At 40.6% G+C, this 26776-nt stretch overlaps 1 protein-coding gene across 3 annotated transcripts in view; it reads right to left on the bottom strand.

The window, feature by feature from the left end:
* LOC130916116 (ras-specific guanine nucleotide-releasing factor 1-like) overlaps positions 1 to 26021 on the bottom strand; it is a 103366-nt gene extending 77345 nt beyond the window's left edge. The window contains exon 1 of one of the 3 annotated variants that reach the window (XM_057836579.1): positions 25665 to 26021. Coding sequence is in view for 2 of the 3 variants with exons in the window: in XM_057836561.1 (XP_057692544.1) it covers positions 502 to 777 (276 nt within the window). In the remaining variant the exon portion in view is untranslated. Of the gene's footprint in view, positions 1 to 501; positions 999 to 16924; positions 17264 to 25664 lie in introns of those variants that run through there. The other 2 variants (XM_057836569.1, XM_057836561.1) reach the window with 2 other exon arrangements.
* Positions 26022 to 26776: the final 755 nt, after the last annotated feature.

The following is a 26776-nucleotide window of genomic DNA, read 5'->3' as shown; positions in this document are numbered from 1 at the left end:
TCCGCTAGATTTAAGGCTCCCTCAATACCGTCATCAACACTCCTGCAACCTCCTTTAGCTTGCAATAAACCACTGAGCTCCCAATGGAATCTCCCTGAGAAGTGTTTTAGTTCAATTAAAAGTCAAAATAATGGTTTAGGACAAATTTTTTTTTATGGCTTTGGTGGCAATGTGAACGCTGTAGCCGCTGAATCATGCCGCCACGAAGCGGGCAGACGCAGTTGCCAAGGTAGGATGCTATTAATATCAAGACAAGGAGTTCACAATCAATACGTCAAAACTGCAGGGGAAGGGGCAGCCCGCCTCCGCCAGATGGCAGCCTACAAAAAGTTTGGAATCAAGTTTGTGTTCTCCTTCATATGCTGGAAACTAGAAGACCACAAAGTTTATTTCTAACACCTAAAGTGCAGGATCAGACTTTATTTGAAAATATTTGAAAGTAAGCATGCATGAGAGCTGCCCGTGCACGGATTCTAAGACCGTCCCCCCATCCCATCCTACCTGTTTCTCTAGACATTCCTTGGCAGAGGGAGGTGGTTTGGGCGAGGGCGCCCTGTCGCATGTGCATCCCTCCAGCAGGTAGAGTCCGGAGGGGCGCGAGCTGGAGTCATTCTCGAAATAGAAGAGCATGTTCTGCAGTAGGCAGAACCACTTGGGGTGCCATTTGGTGTTGTCCGAGCTCTTCTTGCTCAGGCATCCGCGTCTTGTGCCGTCCTTCCTGGCCAACAGCGCCAGATAGGTGACATGACCATCGTTGAGACGCATGCCCTTCTGCATATTGCAGCCCCCCAGGAGGACGCGCACTGCCGCTTTTTACATCTTCCCAGACACACTTGCATTTGGCGGGCACTTGCGCGAGCTCCCCTTGTCTTGAGGGAGAAGCATCCCTCCTCTTATGAAAAAATTGAAAAAAAGACGGAAAGAACCACGTACTTGTTATGGGCAGAAATGAAAGCAGAGCATCCACACGAGGAGAGAGCCCCTCATTGTGAGGCTGGAAGTGCATGCGCACGCACTGGCTTCGACGCATACGATCCCAAGGAAGCGCAGTCACGTGATTTGCCCCCCTGAGCGGCAGCTTTCAGCACGTTGGACAGCTCCCCAACTCAACTTGAAATATTGATCATTATTTGACACTGCTTTGATTTTATGCAAACCTTGAGCACAATGAGATTTAAAAAAAAAAAAAAAAAAAAAGCTCCCAAAATATATGAAATACAACTGTTAAATAAATTCTGCCAGTTCAAAGATAATGATAATTTGATTTTCACTGTCAGCACAGTGTTAATTTAAATGATATATTAACTTATTCACTGCCATTGACAGAGTTAGACTTCAAATCCATTTGAATTGGGATGGCTGGCATTGAATGATCATCTTTCACTTTCAAACTCATGCATGCATTCATTTTCAGCAGATTGGACTGTTGCAACGGTATATTTACAGGTCTAGATAAAAAAATCAGTCAGGAAGCTGCAGCTAGTACAGAATGCTGAAGCCAGAGTCCTTACAAATACAAGGAAACTGAACCACATTACTCCGGTTTTGAAATCGCTGCACTGGCTTCCAGTGAGTCAGAGGATACACTATAAAATACTACTGCTCGTCTACAAAACACTTAATGGCCTTGGACTAAAATACATGCTGGATTTGTTAGATTCCTATGAAAAATCTAGACCCGTAAGGTCGTCTGGAACCAGTCTCCTGTATGTTCCAAGAACAAAAACCAAACAGGGAGAGGCAGCATTTAGTTATTATGCTCCTCACCTCTGGAACAAGTTATCTGAAGGTCTGAAGTATGCTCAAGCTGTCAGCTCCTTTAAATCAGGGCTAAAAACGCTTTTGTTTAGCACTGCATATCCATAACTGTCTATATATTTCAATATATTTGCTTTCTATTCCTCTTGTGCTTATCTCCATTGCTGGTTTCAATTATTAGCAGTAGTAGTAGTATTTGTTTTATTTTTCATTTATTTTTTATTCTATTCGTGATTAAATGCGATTTTTATGTATAATTTTATTTCCAATTTCAATTGTCTTTGTTTTTACGATCTATTGATTTTATTGCGATTTTTATGATCGTCATGTGATGTAAAGCACTTTGAATTGCCTTGTGTTGAATTGTGCTATATAAATACATTTGCCTTGCCTTGCCTTGCCTTGCCTTCACTGCCATTGATGGCACCACACGGCAACTTTTGATGATTTTATGCTACCTGAGCCAACTTGGTAGCTTTACAAGCAGTATCACAAAGGAAAAGGTATTTTCTGTGCCTTCGTACACCATTGCTTGTTCGCATCTTGTTTGTTTCGTTGAACAGTGGTGCCATGTCACACATGCAGATAAGGGTTCATACTGCAGAGGTATCCAGTAAACATTTGATTCTTATCTACATACTGTACGGATAAGCTTAGTCTCAGAAGACATGTATGAAGCTGGAAAAGGTTACAAAATATATGCAAGACTTAATTTCACACAATTCTGGTGTTAGGTTTTGTGGGGGGGGGGTTCCCTCCAAGTGTGACTTATTCCTGTGATTGCCCATTGATTTCACCTGGTGTGCCTGCTCCTAGTGTATCCACCAATCTGCACCCTCCTCCTCAACCACCTGTTCCTCGTTAACTCGTTACCCCATGTCTGTGTCTATATAAGCTCCCGTTTTTTGTTGAATCTTGTCTCGACAGTGTCAATCTCCACGTTCATGTCAGCGGTTTTTCCCAGTTCCTAGTGTTCCTCGTCCTGCTTCGAAAGTAAGTTGCTTTGTTGGCCTGACTTTTGTTTGTTAAGAGTTTTTGGATACCCTGGTCGTTTTGTTGGTACTTTGTTTTTTGTTGGCATTATTTAAAAACATTTTGGACTGCCTTTCTGCCTCACTTCCCTTTCCCTGCACTTGGGTCCACTCACCACCTGCCTCCCCGCATTCCAAGAAATCTGGTTTCTTTGCCCATATGTGTTACGCCTTCATACTACAGAGATATCCGGTAGACATCTGATTCTTCTCTACATACTGTACAAATTAGCTTAGCCTTAGAAGACCTACAATTAAAGGGAACCTCGGACTTCAAAAATTGTAGGCTCTAATTAGCCACAATTGTTCTCTTATACTGAAATATGTTATTAGAAACACATAAAATATTGCCATTAATTTAAACATTAATAATATTTAGTACATGTTTTGACCTACGGAGGGCGCCATGTATACTCGGGGTGATGACGTAGATCGTCACTGTCACTTGACAAATACTACCGGGCTACTGCAATTCCTTCTACGCGGTGAGACGTCCAACACATGCGCTCATCGGTTAAAAGCTGCGAGTACTTAATACTTGTGTTTTTATTGAGTCTTTTATTACCTTTTCACCCTTTTTACCCTAAAAATACTTTTTGCTTGTGTTTACCTCTCATACTTTTTAGCATTGTGTTTTCTTATGGAAGCTTTAAAGCAGATCTGTTGACCACATTAGTCGTGTAGTATATTTAAATTGCCCTTATTTGATATTACTACGTTAAAGTATTTTCTTAAGGTGTCTTTAGTATGTTCTGTCTGTATGCATCTAAACAAAACAAGCTGAAAGTGCACGGTAGTACTTTGGGTCTCAAATTTGCCTCTTGTTGGACATTTTGCCGGTGGAGCACATTTTGGCAGAACACCATTTTTTTTTTTTTCTACTCTAGTCTTATCTCATCCAGTCTTTCCTGTTCATTTTGCTTTTGCTGCTCGTTTTGTGAAATATCAACAGTGCTGTCATGCTCATTAATGTGCCTCTCGGTTTCAAATTGAAAGGGTTGAACTGATGACATGTTTGTCACTAGAGTCATACTCCGGAAGCCTGGCAACATAACCATGTGACGTCACCACCATGCGACGTCAACAAAAATGGCGACCTACAAGTTAAACTAATTTTACAAATTGTATAAAAACGAAAACATCAAGACGGGTTAAAATCAAATTATTCTAACTCATAACAACGTTTGTCTTTTAAGAAATACAAGTCTTTCTAACCGTGGATCCCTTTAAGAAAGTATAAAGCTGGAAAAGTCACAAAATCCAAGACCTTACACAATTCTGGTTTCTTTGCCCATATGCAATATGCTTCAGATTTTTTTCATGCAGTTTGAGCAGTCCAATCTGAATTTTTCATCTCCGACCTGGGCCTACTCAGATGGGGATAACAATTGGATGTCTATCTGACACCTAAGCAATTTGAACGCATAGGTTCATATGGCTTCCAATGCCTGAGCTCCATCCCCTGTCGACATGGTAACAAAATCCATACTTGCCAATGGCAACGAGTGCATGGAGCCAGACCAGTTGTTTATTGCTATGAGACTGGGCCACACTATCAAATGGGTTGATTTTAGTAAGTCAATTAATCGGGCTTGTGACAACACAATTTTTTGAATAAATGTTCATGAATGGTCAATACAACCCATAAATTGAAACCATTTTGTTTGATTGTCTCATAACTGTTCAGTCAATTAGCATTGGGTGCAATAACGTGCAATATTGTTTAAAAAATATGGTCTTGAAATCGCCTTTTTTAATGATTGCCTCAAAGGAAAGTCTCTCATTAAAACCATAGTTTTAATACATATAGTGCTTAACAGCACAATTTATGAAAGGGATGACAAAGCTGCGGTGGGAGTGTCACTGTCACTGAATATGTTTGGGGGAATCATTTCTTTATATTTGTTCAAACATGAAGTGGGCCAATTCTCCTTTGAGGACCACATAGCAAATTGTTCATTGCAAATGAAAATTTTACCGTTGCGCAATCAAGGGTGTCACAAAGGCGCACTTCCTCCTGCTGCCTTGCCCATATTTGCACTTCCGGTGTAATTACTCGGCTGAATTCATCATTCAGGGAGACAGGTATCAACTGCTGTGATGAGCGTGACGTCAGTAATCCCGCAATAACCATAATGAAACAGCTCCAGGTTGTGAGTAAATTTGATTTTAATATCAATTTTTAATCTCATGCCTCTGGAATCCCAAAGGTTAACTCAAATTTATGATTACATTTGCACTCGTTTCTGTTTATTTTATTTGACCCATATATAAAATCGTGTAGGTTTATCATTTGTATTCATATTCAGTACAAAATGATTATTGTCTGATGTCCTTTTACTCTATTGTCTAACACAGAGATACAAAGGAAAGCCCTTGTTCCACACTGTCCGCTGATTGATGCATTTCCACATCTAAGAGCGTAAGAGACACCCTCATTAGAGCCAGCCCATAATTAATCCTGGATTACCATATTGGGGCGAGGACACACACAATAGTTTGTTTCATCACAGAGGGATCACAGCCTGGGTGGAATCTTAAAAAGCATGAAGCATACAACCAGGTTGCAGTGCCAAAATAGAGAGATTTGAATACCAGAATCAACTTGATCTAAAAAATGAAAGGCTTTTTGAATATTGTTAAGTGATATGTTGATCATTAATTTTTTTCATTGAATAAAGGTCCCTTAATAGCGAGCTTCTTTAAAGGGTACCACAGATAGAAAGACATGTAGTTCTTAAACGATAAATGTTAGTATGAGCTATAATTTTTAGGTATATATTATGTCAACCATTAATGAGTAGGACAGCCCTGTCAACATTTCCCAAAACAAGCAGCAAAAGCAAAATGAACAAGAAAGACAGGATGAGACGAGAGTAGCTCAAAACCGGTTGTGTTCATGTGTCAAGTTAGCTGGTGACAGCACTCTCCTGCTCAAGTGACGGAGCAGGAGAGTGTTGTCAAAAAATGTTTGCAGATCTTCACGGTAAACTATTGTGTGATCCATCTAATTCCAATATTACTATGGAGATAGTTGGCATCCAGAGCTTTCGTGTGTTTAATATATGATTAGGGTATACAGTGAAACACAGCAGTTTGATCATTTTTGCAGATAGCCTGTGGATCACAGCACACGAAAACGTTGATGCAGTTTGCCTCTACTGAGACGTCTAATGAGTAATGACGTCTTATTTTTGTCACGTTAAACCGCTGTCCAGATTGATGATAATCCTAATGGTGTTCTCAGATTTATCAGACTTATCAGATGTTGCTCCTGAAGCTTTCGTTGCAGTGAATAAGCAACACGGAAAACGAATGAATGAATGTATTAAACTTTATTTGATTGCTGGTTTTTCGTATAATTTTCTGACAAACAGATTGTAATGACGCCTTATTTTGCACATTGTGATATAAGAGGACTGTATTGTACTTTATTTGTACTTAAAGCACATGAGACACATTGTGAGCAAACGTGATTCTCTTTTTATTAAACTCCACACTGGCGCAGCATTAAGGGAGCATTCAAGACAATTGTTTTGAAACATTAACGAACACCACAACCACCATGTTATTTTTTTCTACATCGATAGTATGTGTATTGTTTATCGATCTATTAGCTGCAATCAGTAACTCAAGTCCTCTGATGAAAACCAATAAATGGTCTGCTAATGCAGAAGCGCGACTTGGCCATAAAGCAGGCGATCGCAAAAAAGGGAGACAAAAAAAAGAGTCCATGACAGCAAGTCAGGATTAAAAAAAAAAAAAAAAAAACAGAGGGAACACCGCGGGAAGAGGCTGCAAAAGCAAGGCGAAAACAAATAATGAACTCAAATACCTGCACATGGTAGAGATTCCAAAATCAGGGTGGCAGACAAATGAAAAAAAAGGACAGGATGCAACGAAGGGATTGAGAATACAAACTGTCAAATGGCAGCAAGTCAATATCTCGGCAAGCCGCCTAGGATCGGTTTAAAGACACTGCTGATGGGCTGGAATTCGATGCAGGTTAGGAACTCATCCTACAGCTCTGTAACAAAACAATCTGACCAGCAGCAGAATGGGACAAAACCATGCCGGTTGTCATAGTAGCTCAACAGCGTCATCACCCCCAGTGTGCATTGCATGCGTAAAACATGTCGCCCTCCGTTGGTCAAAACATGTACAAAATTTTATAGATTTTTAAATCAATGGCAATAATGTTTTTCTAATAATATATTTTGATAAAAGAGAACAACTGTGGCTTATTAGAGCCTATGAGTTTTAATGTCCATGGTTCCTTTTAAATGTTTCTATTTTTTTTTTTTAACTCTTGTTCGACTATAGTTAACATTTCAACCTTGGTGGAGGATTCGACTCTACTGAATGCTATTCTAGTTTTATTGTGACAAGTAAAAAGGGGGGAAAATAGCAGGGAAGTGAAGCATCCGTGTGTAAGGATGTGTAATTTAACCTTGCCCACAGGTTCCATCCCATAATCGTGCCCTCAAACGGCGACGGTAATGAGGTGGTGATTCTCCTCTATGAGTGGCACTGATAGTAAAGCTGATTTTTTTTTTTTTATGACTTCTTATTATAGATGGCGTGAAATGAGAGTGAGGCGGAAGATTGGAGAGGCATTCTGCAGGTGACATTTGACAAAGGTCACCAATGAGATTTAAACGTGCATATCGAACGGCACCCCAGCCCACAGGTGGAAGTGATCTTAGTCATTATGTGACGGTTTGTTACAAGCATGCTTTTATCATGTTCAAGTGACTATAACATCTTTCAAATCAAAGCTGTTTATATTAACTGACTGAGTTGAAATGGTATGAGGTATGAGTTTGTGCACAAATGGTTGTTCGTCTCCGTCTGCCCTCCGATTGGCTGGCAACCGATTTGGTGTGTACTCCAGCTACTGCCCATAATTAGCTGGTATTGGCTCCAGCACCCCGTGATCGGCTTGAGAATAAGCGGATAGGAAAATGAATACATTGAAAAAAAAAAAAAGAAAAACATAGGTCACGCGTTTTACTTTTTTCAAAATTTCACCTATATAAGAGTGTACCAGTACAAACTTTAAAGTTCAAACGGTTTGTTTGGTTTTCCTGTTGTATTGACCCCGAACAGAACTGTGACCCCCGTACCGAGGTACATACTGAACCGTTACTTGTGTATATCGTCACATTCCTTATATAGATATATTTTATATGCAGGTGAGGCTCTGAATCTCCTACATTTGTGCTAGTTGTTTTGATTAAAAAAAAAAAAAAAACATCACACAAAGTTAATGGATATGTAATTCAGGAAAAGTATAGGGCAAGTGAATATATTTGGTAATAATGAATAAAAATATAAATATATTAAATATATACAGTGGGGCAAATAAGCATTTAGTCAACCACCAATTGTGCAAGGTCTCCTACTTCAAAAGATTTGAGAGGCCTGTAATTGTCAAACCTCAACCATGAGAGACAGTATGTGGAAAAAAAAATAAAACAGAAAATCTGATTGTTTGATTTTTAAAGAATTTATTTCCAAATTACAGTGGAAAATAAGTATTTGGTCACCTACAAACAAGCAATATTTCCGGCTGTCAAAGAGGTCTAACTTCTAACTAGGTCTAAAGAGGCTCCACGCGTTACCTTTATTAATGGCAGCTGTTTAAACTCATTATCGGTATAAAAGACATCTGTCCACAACCCCAGTCAGTCAGACTCCAAACTCCACTATGACCAAGACCAAAGAGCTGTCGAAGCACACCAGAGAGAAAATTGTAGGCCTGCACCAGGCTGGGAAGACTGAATCTGCAATAGGTAAAACGCTTGGTGTAAAGAAATCAACTGTGGGAGCAATAATTAGAAAGTGGAAGACATACAAGACCACTGATAATCTCCCTCGATTTGGGGCTCCATGCAAGATCTCACCCCGTGGCAGGGGTCGCGTTAACCGGATATTTTCCGTCGTTGACCGTTTTTTTAAAACGGTGACGGAAAAAACTGAAGTCCGCCCGTCATTTTGACAGGTTGCAATTCACACCCCAGACCACAGGGTGGCGAGTTAGCATATTAATTAGCTGTTGTCTCTCTTAATGCCTCTTAATGTCGTTGGCTATTCTGTCAGAATATTGTAGCGTCACCGGGGTCTGGCGGCAGCACCGTGATTGACACATCAACGCGAGGTTCTTATTGGTGCACCCGGTGTGCCAGCGCGTGATCCAATTGGTGGACTAGATTGCCGCCTGTGTATAGACAAGTTTTCGAGGTACCGGTTTACTTCCTTATGTCTTCCTTCCCCTTCCGTTTCCGCCTGTTTACCATTGAAGTCAATGGCGGTGGAATCGAAGTTGGAAGGTCTTTATACAAGATCCCGGGAATGTTATTTTGATGTAGGCGGGTGGAGAACCAAGCCAAGGCCTCCATGCTTCGTACCATGTCGATTTCCAAACCATGGGTGCTCGTACTCGTCATACAAGGAGGGACGGAAGGAGATGTACAAAACTGACAGCTCCTGCAGTCATGCCCCCGCTGTTATGGAAGGTAATGTGCTCTAAAAATACGAAACCTAAAATCTGGCGCATGAAACGACTTGTTGCCTTTGCTATTGATATTACGATGATGATTGTAATTACGAAGTTTAATTGTTTTTACAACAACTAGCTTCTGCTACTGCTGCTATCCGCCTGTTGCTAATCGTGTTTGAATGCACCGCATAAATCCAAGTGTTACAAGTTTTTATTCGTTTGTTTGCAGCTGGGAAACGCTGTTACAAAAGGGAAGACAACTTGACATGTACGTTGATGGACATATATCGAACATATATCGTTTGCGTTCCACAATGATGATGACAGCTCGACTCCCGGGAGAGGCCGAGAGAGAGGCAGGAATTGTGACAGACTGTGGTTCGTCGAGATCGCCGTGATCCAACTACGAACTTGTGAACGGCAGCATCTTTAAATATATGCTATTGGAGCTGGAATTACCGAGGACGGGAAAAAAGCACATCTAAATGCCGCCGAGGGCCTCCGTGATGTCGCTATTTGTTCACGAGGCTCCGGAGCTCTGCGGTCTGATATCACATTCTCGTATGCTATTTTTGCAATACTTTTATAAATGTGATTTATTGACCTGTTTTGGAGTGCACCAATCGTTTTAAAAAAAAACAAGAAATGGAATCATGTCTAAATGTTTTATTGCGACCAATGCCTGCAATAAAAAAAAAAGAATGACATACTATCTGTGTTAACATCATATGTACATAACCTTGTAGCATTTCCTTGTAACAAAACAATCCATGTCAGCCCTTCTGCAGTCGGCAAATGTAATATAACTTGTAATTTCACCACATTTTGGTCACTAATGGCCGTAGTATCAATCCATTCCTCACGTTAACACAGGCTGACCGTTGTTAATAATTTTGTCCACGAATGATCAACGAAGTGACACGAACTGCTATCCAATCTCATCTACGTGTCATCTAGGTCGTGCTGAATCAATTTTTGAAGATTCCATGGGTTGCTCTGGCTTGATTTCGTAGTTTTATCGTCGTCAATACACTGCTAATACACTGCTACTCAACCGGACCGGAAGTGCGAAGCAGACATTTTCCTAGATGGCGGCGCCCATATTTCGCTCAGGAAACTTGTCTATAGACCCCAATCACATGACGTCACAACTCCGCCCCCTGACTGGAGCAGCCATATTGTCCGTCAGCTCGTCGTGTTTACACATTACCGCTACGTACATGCCTCCTATTACGGCGTGTTTTTCTGCTTGTTAACATTAATAATCAAAATGGCGAAGGCGTGTGTGGCGGTCGGTTGCAGTAACAGAGAAGATAGACGGAGAGACTTGAAGTTCTACCGTATTCTGAGAGACCCGAAGAGGAGAGCGAGATGGACTGCTGTAATTCGACAAGAAATCTGGGCACCAAACGATCACCACAGACTATGTAGTAGTCATTTTATATCTGGTAAGATGCATTTAATATATATTTAGAAGATTTTGGGCTGACAACCACAATTAAGATCATTGTGTGACGTTGGTGATTGGGGTCTATATGGTTGCCTCTTTTTCTTTGGGAGTGGAGTTGTTTTGTTGGTGTTGTTGGCGGTAAGCAGAGTAAAAAGAGGGAGAAAAATACAACTTCAGTGTCTAATTTTTCGCCGCCAAGCAAGCGTTACAAAATTAAAAATGAATGAAAACTAAATACTATTGAATATGTCATCATTATCATTTTAAAAATTTCAGTGACTGGTAAAAATAGATTATGACCGGATTTTTATGACCCTGTCAGTCAAAATGACAGACAACGAAAATGTCTAGCGCAACCTCTGCCCCGTGGTGTCAAAATGATAACAAGAACGGTGAGCAAAAATCCCAGAACCACACGGGGGGACCTAGTGAATACCTACAAAGAGCTGGGACCACAGTAACAAAGGCTACTATCAGTAACACAATGCGCCGCCAGGGACTCAAATCCTGCACTGCCAGACGTGTCCTCCTGCTGAAGAAAGTACACGTCCAGGCCCGTCTGCGGTTCGCTAGAGAGCATTTGGATGATCCGGAAGAGGACTGGAAGAATGTGTGAAAGTCAGATGAAACCAAAATAGAACTTTTTGGTAGAAACACAGGTTCTCGTGTTTGAAGGAGAAAGAATACTGAATTGCATCTGAAGAACACCATACCCAATGTGAAGCATGGGGGTGGAAACATCATGCTTTGTGGCTGTTTTTCTGCAAAGGGACCAGGACGACTGATCTGTGTAAAGGAAAGAATGAATAGGGCCATGTATCGAACGATTTTGAGTGAAAATCTCCTCCCACCAGCAAGGGCATTGAAGATGAGATGTGGCTGGGTCTTTCAGCATGACAATGATCCCAAACACACAGCCAGGGCAACAAAGGAGTGGCTTCGTAAGAAGCATTTCAAGGTCCTGTAGTGGCCTAGCCAGTCACCAAATCTCAACCCCATAGAAAATCTGTGGGGAGGAGTTTAAAGTCTGTGTTGCCCAACGACAACCCCAAAACATTACTGTAGAGGAGATCTGCATGGAGGAATGGGTCAAAATACCAGCAACAGTATGTGAAAAGCTTGCGAAGAGTTACAGAAAACGTTTGGCCTCCGTTATTGCCAACAAAGGGTGCATAACAAAGTATTGAGATGAACCTTTGGTATTGACCAAATACTTATTTTCCACCATGATTTGCAAATAAATTCTTTAAAAATCAAACAATGTGATTTTCTGTTTTTTTCCCCACATTCTGTCTCTCATGGTTGAAGTTTACCCATGTTGACAATTACAGGCGTCTCTAATATTTTCAAGTGGGAGTACTTGCACAATTAGTGATTGACTAAATACTTATTTGCCCCACTGTATATATATTATATATATGTATATATATATATATATATATATATATATATACCGGTACTATATATTATTATTATATTGTATCGTCTACAAAGCAACGCTAACTTGGTGATGATAATGTACACTCAGCAGTAAAACAGCACATTATTTTCAGTTTTACTCACCTGGAGGCCAAGAGCTGTATGTAAAAAAAATAAATAAATAAATAAAAAAATATCATCTATCATCATCATCGCATTTGCAACGGCGTCACCACCTCTGGCCCTCCTTCTGCTCTGCTCTATTAAGACAGCTGCCAAAATTGGACAACTCGCGTTTCATTCAACCAAATTGTGGACACGCGCCCCTTCACATCCTCAGTAATAATAACGGCAAAGCGAAGATGGGAAAAGTAATTAATTAGATTACTCACTCCTGAAAAAAATAACGCTGTTAGAAACGCAGTTGTACTTCTAACGCCGTTATTAACGAAACTGCATTTGAGTGAATATTTTGTATGAATATTCAAGGAATATATTAACAATTTGGAACCATAAAGGCCGACCGATATCTTGCGTCCTGACTGAATACCAAGTGAGCATGGAACCCCATTGAAGCGGAAGTGTGAAGTGAGTGATTTTTTTTTTTTTTTTTTCGTACAATTGTCATTGAAGAACAATTGTCGTTCGCGTCTCTGCGATGTGTCACGGTGACCACACGCATTATCAACAGTGTTGTTAATCTTACTTTAAAAAAGTAATTCGTTACAGTTACAAATTACTTCTCATGGAAAAGTAATTGAGTTAGTAACTTGGTTACCTCAATGTAAGAGTATCGTATTGGCCCGAATATAAGACGGTGTTTTTTTGCATTGAAATAAGACTGAAAAAGTGGGAGCCTTCTTATTTTCGGGGTCTAGACATTATACCTATTCATGACACTAGATGGCGCCAGATAACATTGAAGCGAATGCTGAACTTGAGGAGTAATGTTCTGTCATGACAGATCTCAGCTACTCTCGGGTTTAACCAGTTTGCATTATTTTATTGCAGTGTTTTTCCTTATTCAGATTTGTTTCAAGACTACAGTCGGTTAGACCTCACTTTGATGGTTAATGCAGTTATTGCAGTTTTTTTGTTTTATCACAATAGATTGGTTTATTTACATTTCAAACACCAGAAGCCATTCATATACGAATGTGATTATTTGAATGAGGCAAAATAACATGCTTTTTCTCTCAAATATATTGTTATCATTTGTTTCAGATGTACTGTAATTATTTTCTGTACAAAAATTAATTTGGTGTTCAAAAAGTCTTACATTCAAACTTGAGTCATAAAAAAGAGGCGGCCATCTTACAATCAGGGCCGTCTTATATTGCATCCAAGGGTCTGAATAAATGATGTAAAATAATGAAACTTTGGTGGCAATTTATAAATATACCATACCTTAAACTGAATGTGAAAAGCAGTAAACTAATACTGTAGCATCGATCCAATGCCTTTTGGGGGTTATGAAAACGGTTTCATGCTGCTATGAGTGGATGGCAACCACTTGCAATTGCACTTGCAAATCAAAAACGAATTGTAGTGCTTTATTCAGACCCATAAAAACTCGCGTTTTTGGCCAAAATGCACACTTCATGTTGTTTCAAACGCACAGCACTCCGTCTCTGTGATTTTGGCTGCGTTGCACAGTTCTCTGCGGAGGTCCATACCGCATGCCGGGTCACCACCTGGCTGAAGAGCATTTGGGTTGAAACAACACAGTGCCATCTCATATGTCTGACCAACTTCCCAGTAAAGCAATAAATATCAATGGAAGGAGGGAGCGGTTAAAAAACTAGAAACTGCCATTTCTGAAGAAATTACTCTGGGTCTTTGCTGTGTGGAGATACCCAGCCCAGGTTGATTTGGGGACATTTCGGGGACCATATCAGGCCACTTCCAGTTGATTTGGGGTCATTTGGGGGCGTGTCCTGGTCATATCAGGTCATTTGGGGACATTTTGGGGGCGTGTCCTGGTCTTATCAGGTCATTTGGGGACATTTAGGAGGCATATCCTGGTCATTTGGGGACATTTGGGGGGCGTGTCCTGGTCATATCAGGTCATTTGGGGACATTTGGGGGACATGTGCTGCTCATATCAGGTCATTTGGGGGTGTGTCCTGGTCTTGTCAGGTCATTTGGGGACATTTAGGGGGTGTGTCCTGGTCATATCGGGTCATTTGTGGGACACGTCCTAATGATATCTGGTCATTTCCTGTTGATTTGGGGACAATTGTCTTTTTGCCATTGAAAATGAATGGGAAATTTGGACGTGAAAGGCCGTCAATGGCATTGACTTACATTCACGTCAATGGAATCCAAGTACATTGGCATCAATAGAATTGACAAACATGGCCGCCAATGGCATTAAACAAAGTAAATGCCATTGAAAATAAAAGGGAAATTTTGGACGTCCATGGCAATCAGTGGAATCGACATCCATATGCGTCAATCGAATCCCAGTACATTGGCATCAATAGAATTGACATACATGGCCTTCAATTGCATCTGTCTAAATTGGCCTCATCAAGTCATTAGGGGACATTTGGGGGACGTGTCCTGCTCATATCAGGTAATTTGGGGGCGTGTCCTGGTCTTGTCAGGTCATATGGAAACATTTATGGGGCGTATCAGGTCATATCAGGTCATTTGTGGGACACGTCCTATTGATATCTGGTCATTTCCTGTTGATTTGGGGACATTTGTTTTTTGCCGTTGAAAATGTATGGGAAATTTGGATGCAGTGTTGTTAATAACGGCGTTACAATATAACGGCGTTACTAACGGCGTTATTTTTTTCAGTAGTGGGTAATCTAATTAATTACTTTTCTCATCTTGGCAACGCCGTTACCGTTACTGAGGACGGAAAGGCATGCGTTACTATATTGGTCGAAAAGTCTGAGGGAGACGGACTCACCGAGACGACAGAGCAGAGCAGGAGCGGGGAGGAGGCAAGAAAGTTGTGACGCCGAGCAAACGCGATGCTAGGTAGCTCCAATAATACATGTTGTAGCCGATAGCCGACAAACTACGCCCGCATGTTATGGTAGATATGTTAGACATGGTAGATATCACATGTACTGTATATAGATATAACTAGATGCAAAATGACAGACATGGCACTAAATGCGTTAGTAGACAGCCGCCATCTTAAAGCAGTAGGCTTTTTAGGACGGCTCTGTTGTAGAGAACCTTCCTAGCGAACCTAAGTAACTTTTTATCTAAAATACTTCTAAATCGGCAAAATCTTGACTTGAATCTATCTTTAAATGATGAAACAGTTTTAAAACTTTCATATGTCGAAGGTAGAGAGAAGGGAACTAATGCAATAATGGGAGCAATTTTAACAACTTTTAACAGTTGATTCAGGGTAAAGGGTAAATTAGGGTAAAGAATTGGGCTCGGGCCAATTGTACCAAAAACCTCCACAAAAAACTTCACATAGTGTGGCCAATATTTTTTTTTTTCCTCAAAAAAAAAAAAAAAAAAAAGTAATTATCACCAATTACTTTGCCAAGTAACTAATTACTCTTACATTCAGGTAATTGAGTTACTAACGCAATTACTTTTTGGGAGAAGTAATTTGTAACTATAATTAATTACTTTTTTTCAGTAAGATTAACAACACTGTTTGGATGTCAAAGGCCGTCAATGGCATTGACTTACGTTCACGTCAATGGAATCCAAGTACATTGGCATCAATAGAATTGACAAACATGGCCGCCAATGGCATTAAACAAAGTAAATGCCATTGAAAATGAATGGGAAATTTTGGACGTCCATGGCAATCAGTGGAATCGACATCCATATGCGTCAATCGAATCCCAGTACATTGGCATCAATAGAATTGACATACATGGCGTGCAATTGCATCCGTCTAAATTGGCCTCAACGCAATGTTAATGTCTGTGGAAATGAATGGGAAATTTGAACGTCCATGGCTGTCAGTGGCATCGAATAACATATGCGTCAATGGAGTCAAAGTACATTGGCATCAATAGAATCAACATACATGGCTGTCAATGGCGAGGACGTGCACAGCCCTCATTTGCAATTGTGTACTTGTGCACCAAAGCAATGCGAATGAAATTGGAAATGAATGGGAAATTTGGACATCCATGGCCGTCAATGGCATTGACTTACATATGCATCAATGGAATCCAAGTAGATTGGCATCAATAGATTTTACATACATACATTATTTCAAAGGTCTGATTCCCACAACCTTGTGGATATATGATGAATGCTAATGGCATGCAAATGTCATGCAGCCAATCTGGAGGTTAGATATAATCATGAGGAGTGGCATTCTCAGGTATCGGGCATTGGCCTGTTCTTGACACCTATCTTCAAATGTTTTTCAAGGTGGTCCATCAAAACCTGAGGCTCCAGACAATATTATCCTCAGTACACACATTTACATGCACACACTGGCACAAAACCGGCACATTTTGGAATGAGGTGTGTTGACTCGCAAAGGCATGTGTTCATTGCGATGATCTAGTCAGTGTGGATGCATGTTTAGCAGACCATATTTTGTGTTTTTTGGGGTCAACATGTGTTCCAATTATAAAACAGACTATACGCCAAACAAAAAAGTCAGGGCAAATCATCAGAGGCTGGGCGGCATTATGAAACAACCACAAATTTCTACAATTGTACACTATACATCACTAGTAGTACAAATACTCAAGGCGTACACAAGCACACTTCTGTGGAAAGCGTCATAAGCCGTTCAGCTTCTATTTATTCTCATACCTTTTTATGGAAAATTCGATCGTGGCTTTTCTCTCTAGACCGTGGCTCTCCACATTTAGAGAGTCTATTTGTGTCTAGCTCTCTCCGCCGTTGCCTCCGCCATGCCCTGAAGAGGGTTGAGAAAACCTGCATGAGTGGGCCTCGCTCGCTTCCACTGCTTGCATCACAAGCGGCGCCGAGAAAATACGTGGTAAGGGCTGACCTCCTGGAATGAACGGATTTGGCTTCAATCTCAAATGTGCTGTTCAACTGGAAAACATGTGAAGGTAACATTAAAGCTTGCTCAAGAGCCCTGTGATCAACAGGAAGTGATACCCTTCATCCCAAATTCAAAAGGAAGGGAATCAAGATGAACAGGAAGTGACCCGGAAATCCCCTAAAATTAACAGGAGGTGACCTGGAAATCTCCCAACATCAACAGGATGTGACCTAAAATCAACAGGAAATCTTACGTTAATGCCCAAAAATTAATCGGAAGTTAGTGCAAATGCCCTAAAATTAAAAGGAGTGACCTAAGACCAACATAATAGGACCTGAATATGCATCCAAATCAACAGGAAGTCATCCGTAAATGCCCCAAAACCAATGGGAAGTGGCCTCAAATGAACGGAAAATGACTCGTGAACTCATAAAGTGACCCCAGGACACTCCAAAATCAAGAGGGATTGGACCAAAATAAACAGGAAGTGATCCGTGCATGGTCTAAAACTAACAGGAAGTGACTCGAAATTAATTGGAAGTGAGCTGGAAATGCCCCAAAGTGAACAGGAAGTGACCCGTAAATGCCACAAAATTAACAATACCTGACCTCGGATAAGCTTGAGGAGATGGATGGATGGACAGACAGATGTGTCACATTCTGTTGCTGGTTAGATTTTGTTTTGTTACACAGCTTTGTGGGCGTTCCTGACATCAAACCTGCTGCTACAGTGTATCACAAAAGTGAGTACACCCCTTGCACCACTGCCCCAAGCCAAGAGCTCCTATTTTAATGCATACATTGCACTACCCTCCCCTCACAATCCCATCACGGTGCTGGGTTATGGCTGCCAGCCGGGAACCTGGCAGCCACAGTAATAGGGTGGTAGGCGGGTCCCACACTTTTTTTCTATGGCATAGCTCCCGAGGCGTGGCCTCCTCTCTGCCTGGGCTGCCGGCCGCGGGAGTGGGTGGAGGTCGAGGCTCCGGTCTTGCGTCACCCCACGGCGGCTCCTCGGCGTTCTCCTGCTTCCGCCTTCCCCTCTCTTCTCTAACTGGGTATCCGCCCTGTGCTCCCCCAGCATATCGGCTGGATGTTGCCTGCTACGGTGGGGGAGCCTGCCCTGCCCTGGGCTTGGTGGGCCGCTGGGGGCCCCCTGATGTGCCGTGCCGGCTGGGGGGCTGCGGCGGTGGTTCGTGGCCCGGGTGGGCGGACGGGGTTAGGGACGGCCGTGGGGTTGGTGGTGCGTCCCCTCTTAACATCCCCGAGGACCGGTAGATGGGCGCGCGGGTGGCCCGAGGGACCACCCTGGATTCGGGGGGGGGGGGGGGGGGCACAATGCTGGGCTGCGGGAGGAGGGATGGGCTGCGCTGCCCCCCCCAGGGCCTGCCCTCCCTTCCCGGGCTGGCTGGGTGGGCCCGCGTGGCGTCTCCGCTCGTCTGCTTGGCTGTTGCGTGCCCGGCGGGGCCCGCATGCGGCTGGATGTTGTTGGGCGCGCTCGGGCGGGGGGTCCCGATGCCGGGATTGGTGGCGGGGCGGCGTAGGGTCGGTCGCCAACGGGCTTACACTCACTAGGGATTCACACGATTACTGGGTTCTAAATCACAGAGATGATTTGTGTACACTCTACCCCTTTCTATCACTTAGTTTATAGACTCCCCCACCTTTTTCCCCCTCTTTCCCTGGTCAACAGGCCCCCCACATGGTGTTAACTGGAAATACATTTAGCTGACGATAGCACCAACATATTAGTAGTTAGTGTAGTTAGGCGTTCAATGTATTTCTTGTTGTTGTTTGTGTTTCTTCTCTTTCTTCTGTTGTTTTCTTTTCTTGTGTTCCCCTATAACCCCTTCCTGTTCGCTGTTTTGTCATAATAAATGAGGTATGTTGAATGATCACAAAGGGAGTATGTCAGACTCTCAATGTGAAACATTAAAACTGTTCAGACTATCCGGGCACTTAGACTTCCATTCTCCGTATCAAACAGCTGAGCAGGACAGGTTAAAAAAAAAAAAAAAAGAGTACACCCCTCGCATTTCTGCAGCTATTTAGGTATATCTTTTCATGGGACAACACTGACAAAATGACACTTTGGCACAATGAAAGTAGTCTGTGTGCAGCTTATATAATAGAGTTAATTTATTTTCCACTCAAAATAACTCAAAATATAGCCATTAATATTTAAACCCCTGGCAACAAAAGTGAGTACACCCCTTTGAAACTAGGTACATCCCTAAATGTCCAAATTGAGTACAGCTTGTCGTTTTCCCTCCAAAATGTCGTGGGACTCGTTACAGGAGTGCTGTCAGCATTGTTGCAGAGATTGAAGAGGTGGGGGGTCAGCCTGTTAGTGCTCAGACCATACGCCATACTCTATATCAAATTGGTGTGCATGGCTGTCACCCCAGTAGGAAGCCTCTTCTGAAGACAGTACACAAGAAAGCCTGCCTGTCTCCAGTAATCCATGTGCTTTGTTGACATGTCTTCAGTAAACTGTTTGCAGGCTTTCTTACACAAGAAAGCCCGCAAACCTACTTAAATATCTGCAGAAATACGAGAGGTGTACTCAGTTCTGTGATACACTGTAATTCAAGCTAATCAACATCAGTATATAACGCCGGCGATCCAAGGCAACGGTGCCGAGATATTAACTTGCTAAGTAATCGCCATTCGACACTTGTTCTTTGGAGGCTCCTTGGATTTGCTAGCTTGTTCATCTGTTTTAGGTTCTGTGATTCCTCTAGCTTGTGCAGGTATAGAGTGTGTTTATTTTTGTTGTCTGATTGGCTCTCCGCCCATCACTTAATTTGGTGCTATTTGATCCCTGTCGACCTCGTGTCACTGACCGATTTTGGTATTTCCCCTCTTCCGCAATCGCGTTGTGCGCATCCCCTTAATTGTTGTCTGCTGTTGGGTCAAACCTTGCATTCCACATTCACGGATCATAACAGGATGGACAGATGAACCCAAAATGAACATGAAGTGACCTATAAATGCCCCCAAATCCAAACCCAAAATAAACAGGAAGTGACTCAAAATCAAGAGAAAGTAAATCAGGGTATGCCCAAAATGAACAGGAAGTGACTCAAAATCAAGAGAAAGTAAATCAGGGTATGCCCAAAATGAACAGGAAGTGACTCCAAATTAATTGGAAGTGACCTGAAAATGCCCTAAAATGAACAGGAAGTGACCCACAAAATTAACAGGACTTGACCTCGGATAAACTGGAGGAGATAGATGGATGGACGGACGAACCCAAAATCAACATGAAGTGTCCTATAAATGCCCCCAAAACAAAAGAAAGTGACCCACGGAAATGTACCAACCAGCAAAGCATCCCCATTCAATTATTCCAGAAATGGCATCTTCTCAAGAGCGTAGGTTTGCACAGGGACAGTATGGACATAACATTACCAACTTTTAAACTTCAGTTGTATAGGTAATTTACGTTGTCTTCCTGTATATGTTGTGAGGATAGAAATGGCCCTACCATTATTAAGTAAATTATTATTTATTATTTTGATTATGTTTAGACCTTTTCTCTTGCTGAATGTGCCGGTCTTTTTTCCTCAAACGCACTTTTGATTGGCTGATGACTTGAACACACGCTCATACGCACACACAGCCCCAATATAAATATGTCGACAACATGCTGCGTCCTCTGCTCTCTTCGAAGAAGAGGGATATTAGAAATGTTTTTTTTCCAGTCAGCAGCAGCCACTGTAAGTAATGTGAATAGACGTTAGTCTCGTGGAGGTGGGGAACACACCACTAATTTTGCTACTGAAAGTCCGACCTGCATCAGATTTAGCATAACATTAAACTGTGTGAACTTGCTAACCTGCAAAACTCGATTAGGAAGCTGCTGAAAGAGAGGTGTTTTCTACTGAAAACGTTAATTAACTGTGAGAAATGTAGTTTTTTCCATAATTGCTCAACACACCGATGCACTTTTGGAGATGAAAACAAGAGGGGAGAAGGTGAAAGACGCAACCAAATAAAGCAATATATTACTCTTGTAGTGAAGGACAATGTGGGCTAACATGAAGTTCCATAAATTAAATCCAGATATTTATTCTGGAAGTTTTCAAAATGTTTTTTTTTTTTTTTTTTGGTAGTGTTTTAAAACAAAGGTTTGAATTGAACAGTGCATCACCTGAATCAATACACATGACAATTACTAGAAGTCAATATAGATTTATTTTGCATTGATCATTTAGCCTATTGATTAATTAGGTTCATATTTGTGAGAAATGTAGCCCAAACCCCCGCTCAACCAATCTGTTTGGTCTTGTTAATGTCCCGTCCCTAGCAAAACGTGTACATGCAGATTATGCTGACATATCGTCGCTACCAATGTTGAGACCAAACCTACGCCCTTGTATCTTGTAGTTTGGAATTACTACACATATGACTATGGTATGGTGCATACACATTTTAATGTATCCTGTACAATCATTAAAAAACTGGTGACTCGTATCTCAATGGAAGGCAGCCTCTAAGATACATATGTTATTTATTCCATTCCAGTTCATTTTACATCCTAAGCTTTTATAGCCCCTTTGAGTTATACGAGGTGTATTTTCAGAAGCACGAAGCAACTAATTGTCATCTAAATTTGGACTTGTTCTGGGGGCAGGTTGAAGTTAATGGTTCATATCGCGCTCCTCCGAGGGATTTTAACTTGCTAAATGCAGCAATATGGTTCATTTTTTTCATGAGGCACACAAATTCAAAGTCCCATGTGGCTTTAAACTACCTCCTGAGGTGTTTTCAAAAGGCTTTGTGAGGGAAATGTACTTGTGTTTATCCCAACATAATTTGTTCAGATTTACTGTGTACTTTCTCCACGGAGGTAAAAATTTTTTAAGTGTTTTTTCAGATTCAAGATAATTCATTGCACTTTCATTCCACTTTTCTATACCTGGCAAACTAGCAGTTACAATCAATTCATTAAGTTTACTATTTTAAAAATCTGGTATTTCTATACAGACAAGAATAATGATTGAAAGAAAGTCCAATATTTCAGTGTTAAACCTTACAAGAAGATTTGACCCAGAATATTGTCAAAATTTCAATACCATTGGCTGTTCTTTGTTGAGAAAATATCTAAATCAACGAGATTTTGAAATATCATCAGTCATTGCATTGCGTTTTATAACCCCATAACCAACCACTTAACCGACAAGTAGGACAGTGGCGCCCTCTACTGCCGTAATGCCCTCAGTGATAGTTCATTGAATTTTGCTGGGTCTTCTAGTATATTGTCAGGCGATTCAATTTTCAAGCGTGCTTTCACGTTCTGCACTGCAAAAACACACTTCCTTAAAACGAGTTAAATCCCCTCGTTTTCTGTGTAAATGTTACAGAGATAAGTGAAATTATCTGCCAGTGCTTAAAGTAAATTTTACTCTGATTTCTTGAAATGAGAAAAATAGCTGAAAATAAGGTTAACGGATTTATTTTAAGCAATAAATTAGAATACTTAATCTTTAAAAAAAAAAAAAAAAAAAAAAACTTGTTTGTCAGAAATGTTCTTAATTCAAGAATAGATATTGTTCAAAACATTACAGTGATCCCTCGTTACTTAGTGCTTCAAACTTCGCGCCCTCAGTACATTGTGGATTTTTTTTTTACATTAAAAAATAAATAAATAAATACAGATGAGCCGTCCGGAGCCGATCAGGTAGTCTCACTCTCCCTCCTGCTGCTCTTTGTTGGTCGGGGAATGCACTGGAGTTGCTTGTTAAAGCTAACGATGATTGACAGACGTTAAGGTTTGATATTGCCACAGATGCTTGGAAGCCAAAGCTTCAAAGCGCAGCATGCGTCAATTATCGTTTAACTTGTTAAACAGTTGCTGTGGCAACTCATTGTGTGTAAGCGAGCAGCTCGAGCGGATTTTAAGCCTTTAATAAATACTATCATTTTTCTACTTCATTCTTTAAAAATAATTTGGTGAGACAGTAACATGTTCGAAACTTATAATTATTAGATTTGAAGGGCTTAAAAACCACTTACTAATATATATATATATATATATATATATATATATATATATATATATATATATATATTAGGGCTGTCAAAATTATCACGATAAGGGGCGGTAATTAATTTTTTTAATTAATCACGTTAAAATATTTGACGCAATTAACTCACATGCCCCGCTCAAACAGATTAAAATGACAGCAGTGTAATGTCCGCTTGTTACTTGTTTTTTTGGTGTTTGGCACCCTCTGCTGGCACTTGGGTCCAAATGATTTTATGGCTTTCAGCACAATGAGTGAGCATGGTGTAATTATTGACGTCAACAATGGCGAGCTACTAGTTTATTTTTTGATTGAAAATTCTACAAATTTTAATAAAACGAAAACATTAAGAGGAGTTTTAATATAAAAATACTACAACTTGTACTCAAATGTATCTTTTAAGAACTACAAGTCTTTCTATCTGTGGATCCCTTTAACAGAAAGAATGTTAATAATGTTAATGCCATCTTGTTGATTTATTGTTATAATAAACAAATACAGTACTTATGTACCGTATGTTGAATGTATATATCCGTCTTGTGTCTTATCTTTCCATTGCAACAATAATTTACAGAAAAATATGGCATAGTTTATAGATGGTTTGAATTGCGATTAATTACGATTAATTTTTAAGCTGCAATTAACCCTTTAACACCGAACGTGTCGGATGCAACACGTTTACGCATATCATCTTTGAAGCCTCGTAACGCTGTAATTACGTCACCCACGTGCCCCTGGTTGCTCTCGTTTGAAAGTACGGAAGTTGATGTCCACACCAGTTTTTATTTGACGTCAATCGACCAAGTAAAACTGGAGATAGTGTCATTTGAGTTTTATAGTTTTATTGCACTCATAAATATGCATTAAAATGCTGCATGGACCATGTGTATCTCCATATTTCCATCATTTCTTGTCCTTTTTTCAAAACCGAAAGCAGCACAAAAGACTACATATCCCAAGAGCCGTTGTGATGTCAAGAAGGACGAACCTAATGTGAACATTTTTAATAAATTGACGAGCAAGGCGCCAACTAAGGGAAAGGAGACACACGTAGCAAGCAATGGCCGGTTGGATTCAGCGAGCGACTTTGAAACGTGCAGAATGAATCGAAAACTAAATTTAGCGCAAGCTAATGCATTATTTCATTAACTCAAGGAATAGGATGAGCTGTATTTGTCATTGCTTTCCTCGGATCAGTCGGCGTCTCGGCGAGTAGAAGTGACAGCAGCTCGCAAACGGCGGATGAGTAGGCTGTGTAGTGTGTGACGTTGTATGTGACGCAGCTTAGTGACATGTTCAAAAACAAACTTAAAAAATGCCTAAAAAAAATTGAATTGAACTACTTGTCAATATTTTTGAAAACACTTTTTTTTCAATGTTATTCTTCACGATGAATCTTTTCAATTTCTATATAGATGTGTGTTCGAGAAGCTTGATTGCATGTACATATATACCTTTGATAAGGTGATGGGTACAATACCTAACTTCACAAAGAGATATTCTCCAAACCCTTTTTGTGTTGGATAGTATACGTATATAATTTTTTTTCTCACTATTTTGCACTGTATATAACATGTTTTGACCATAGTATGTGTGAAGGCCAAAAACGCCTATGACCATAGCTGCTGTTTGTGTTGAATTGTCAAACATGAAACTATTCAATCTTATTTTTTTCTATTGAATGTTTATCCTAGCAAGTTAAATAAATATTATCAAGCTTCAAAACGGTTGGTTGAGCATGTTTGGTTGTCAGTGGGACTTCAACATTACAAATTTTGAAAAAAGATTTTAGGATTTTTTTTTGTCTTTTTGGGTCCAAAATGTGGATTAAAGTTGGTCAGTGAAGAAAACAACAGTTTGGACATGAAGTTCAAGGTATCCTGAAAAAAGGGACCCAACTTTGCCTTTGTGAACAGTTTTTTCTTTGAAATATAAAGGCAACATCAAAGGCATGCAAATTCGGCCAAAATAGGCTTAGGTGTTAAAGGGTTAACTCGATTAAAAAATTTAAATCGTTTGACAGCTCTAATATATATACATATATATAATATATATATATATACACATACTGTATATATATATATACATACACAAAGACATATAAAAAATTAAACTTTGGGGGGGGGGGCGGGGGGGGTGAAAAGACATGTCTTACATGTATCTGTTTCCAATGCTAAATCTGAAGAAATGCAGAGAAGACACACAATTTTTTTTTTCCCACTACTTTGTGGCTTTTCACTTATTGCAATTATTTAGGCTATACTCTGCACAGCATGGGCAATTGCCCACATAACCACAGATGGGACTTACAGTAACGTACAGGCTAACTTGTAAAACATTTTTTTTTAAATCAGAGATTACAATAAATAACACAAACGCATTCTTTTGCAAGTTTTATCCCCCCCGTCTTCTCTGGCCCCAAAGTTCCCACCGCCTTACAAATTGTGCATCCCAAACCCACATTTCTCATAAGAGTACTGGACTGCTGCTCCGGCTGTTGGTGGTGTACCTGAATGACTGCTGGCGCTGTAGCTGGCCGTCACTCTGGGTGACGCTGAACCTGACCACGGTCGCAGCCTCCTGCCCCGGCTTGACTCGCTGTCCGTGAACCTGGCTGCGGCGCTAGCATCCTGCTGCACCCGGTCCTGCCCATTAGCGTGATCACTGCAGCTGCCCTCAATGCCCGTTGTTGCTTTTCTGATTCGTTTTGAACCATCTTCCTTCCTTTTGAAAAAAGACAGTAAAAGCAACAGTCTTTTTTGTCACGTATTAATGTTTCAGCCATTAATGTATTAATGTTTCTGCCATTAATGTCTCATCTTCTTGCATGTGTAATATTTCAGCTAGTAATGTTTCATCATATTGCTCCACACTCATGCATCACAAAGTCCTTTATTATGTCATAAAGAATAACTGAGAAAACTATAAAAGCCTCGAGCAGACAACATTCAGTGTCAGATCGTTAGCGAACAAACATAGGTCTGCATGTCAACTTGCCATTATTGCTTGATCTGATAGTTTTTCCTTACCTGTCAACATCAATAAAATCCTTTATCTGCGATACGCAACTGGGTCCTCCGTCTCGTACATGACAGTACGATCTGCCCGGCATTTTGAAATACCATTTGATCCTGCCTGGCTGCTTACTCCCCAGATGCTGTGAATTTCACAATTTTTAATTTTCTTTTTTTTGTGTCAGGGGCGTGATTTGTTCATCCAGCTTTTCAGTGCATCAACACATTTACAACTCTTTCAAATTACGTTAATTTTTTATAAACAACATGCAATTCTTGGGATTTGTTCTGTAAATGAATTTATGCCTATTATTATTTTAATTTATACTGTAATATTCGTAACTATGCACGGTCCCTTTATGAGACGCTGGGACTGGATAGTTGTGAGGTAGTAGGAAGCGAGGGGGGGACGGGCAAGAAGCAAAAGTTAGCGGTTAAATGTGGCGGCGGTCTGCTGTTATTTTGTTTATTGTTTGCATATCGTTGCCACAATAAAGTGGAGAAATCCATCAATAACTCCTCTCCTTCTTTCTCCTCATTCGGGGCTATTACAATACATTTTTTTAAAACGTTTTGTAGCTTAAATAGAAAAATAGAATTATTAACT

The sequence above is a fragment of the Corythoichthys intestinalis genome, chromosome 1 (assembly GCF_030265065.1).
Source record: "Corythoichthys intestinalis isolate RoL2023-P3 chromosome 1, ASM3026506v1, whole genome shotgun sequence".
NCBI lineage: Eukaryota > Metazoa > Chordata > Actinopteri > Syngnathiformes > Syngnathidae > Corythoichthys > Corythoichthys intestinalis.
The sequence above is the reverse complement of the archived record's forward strand: the minus strand, read 5'-3'. Positions and strand labels throughout refer to the sequence as shown.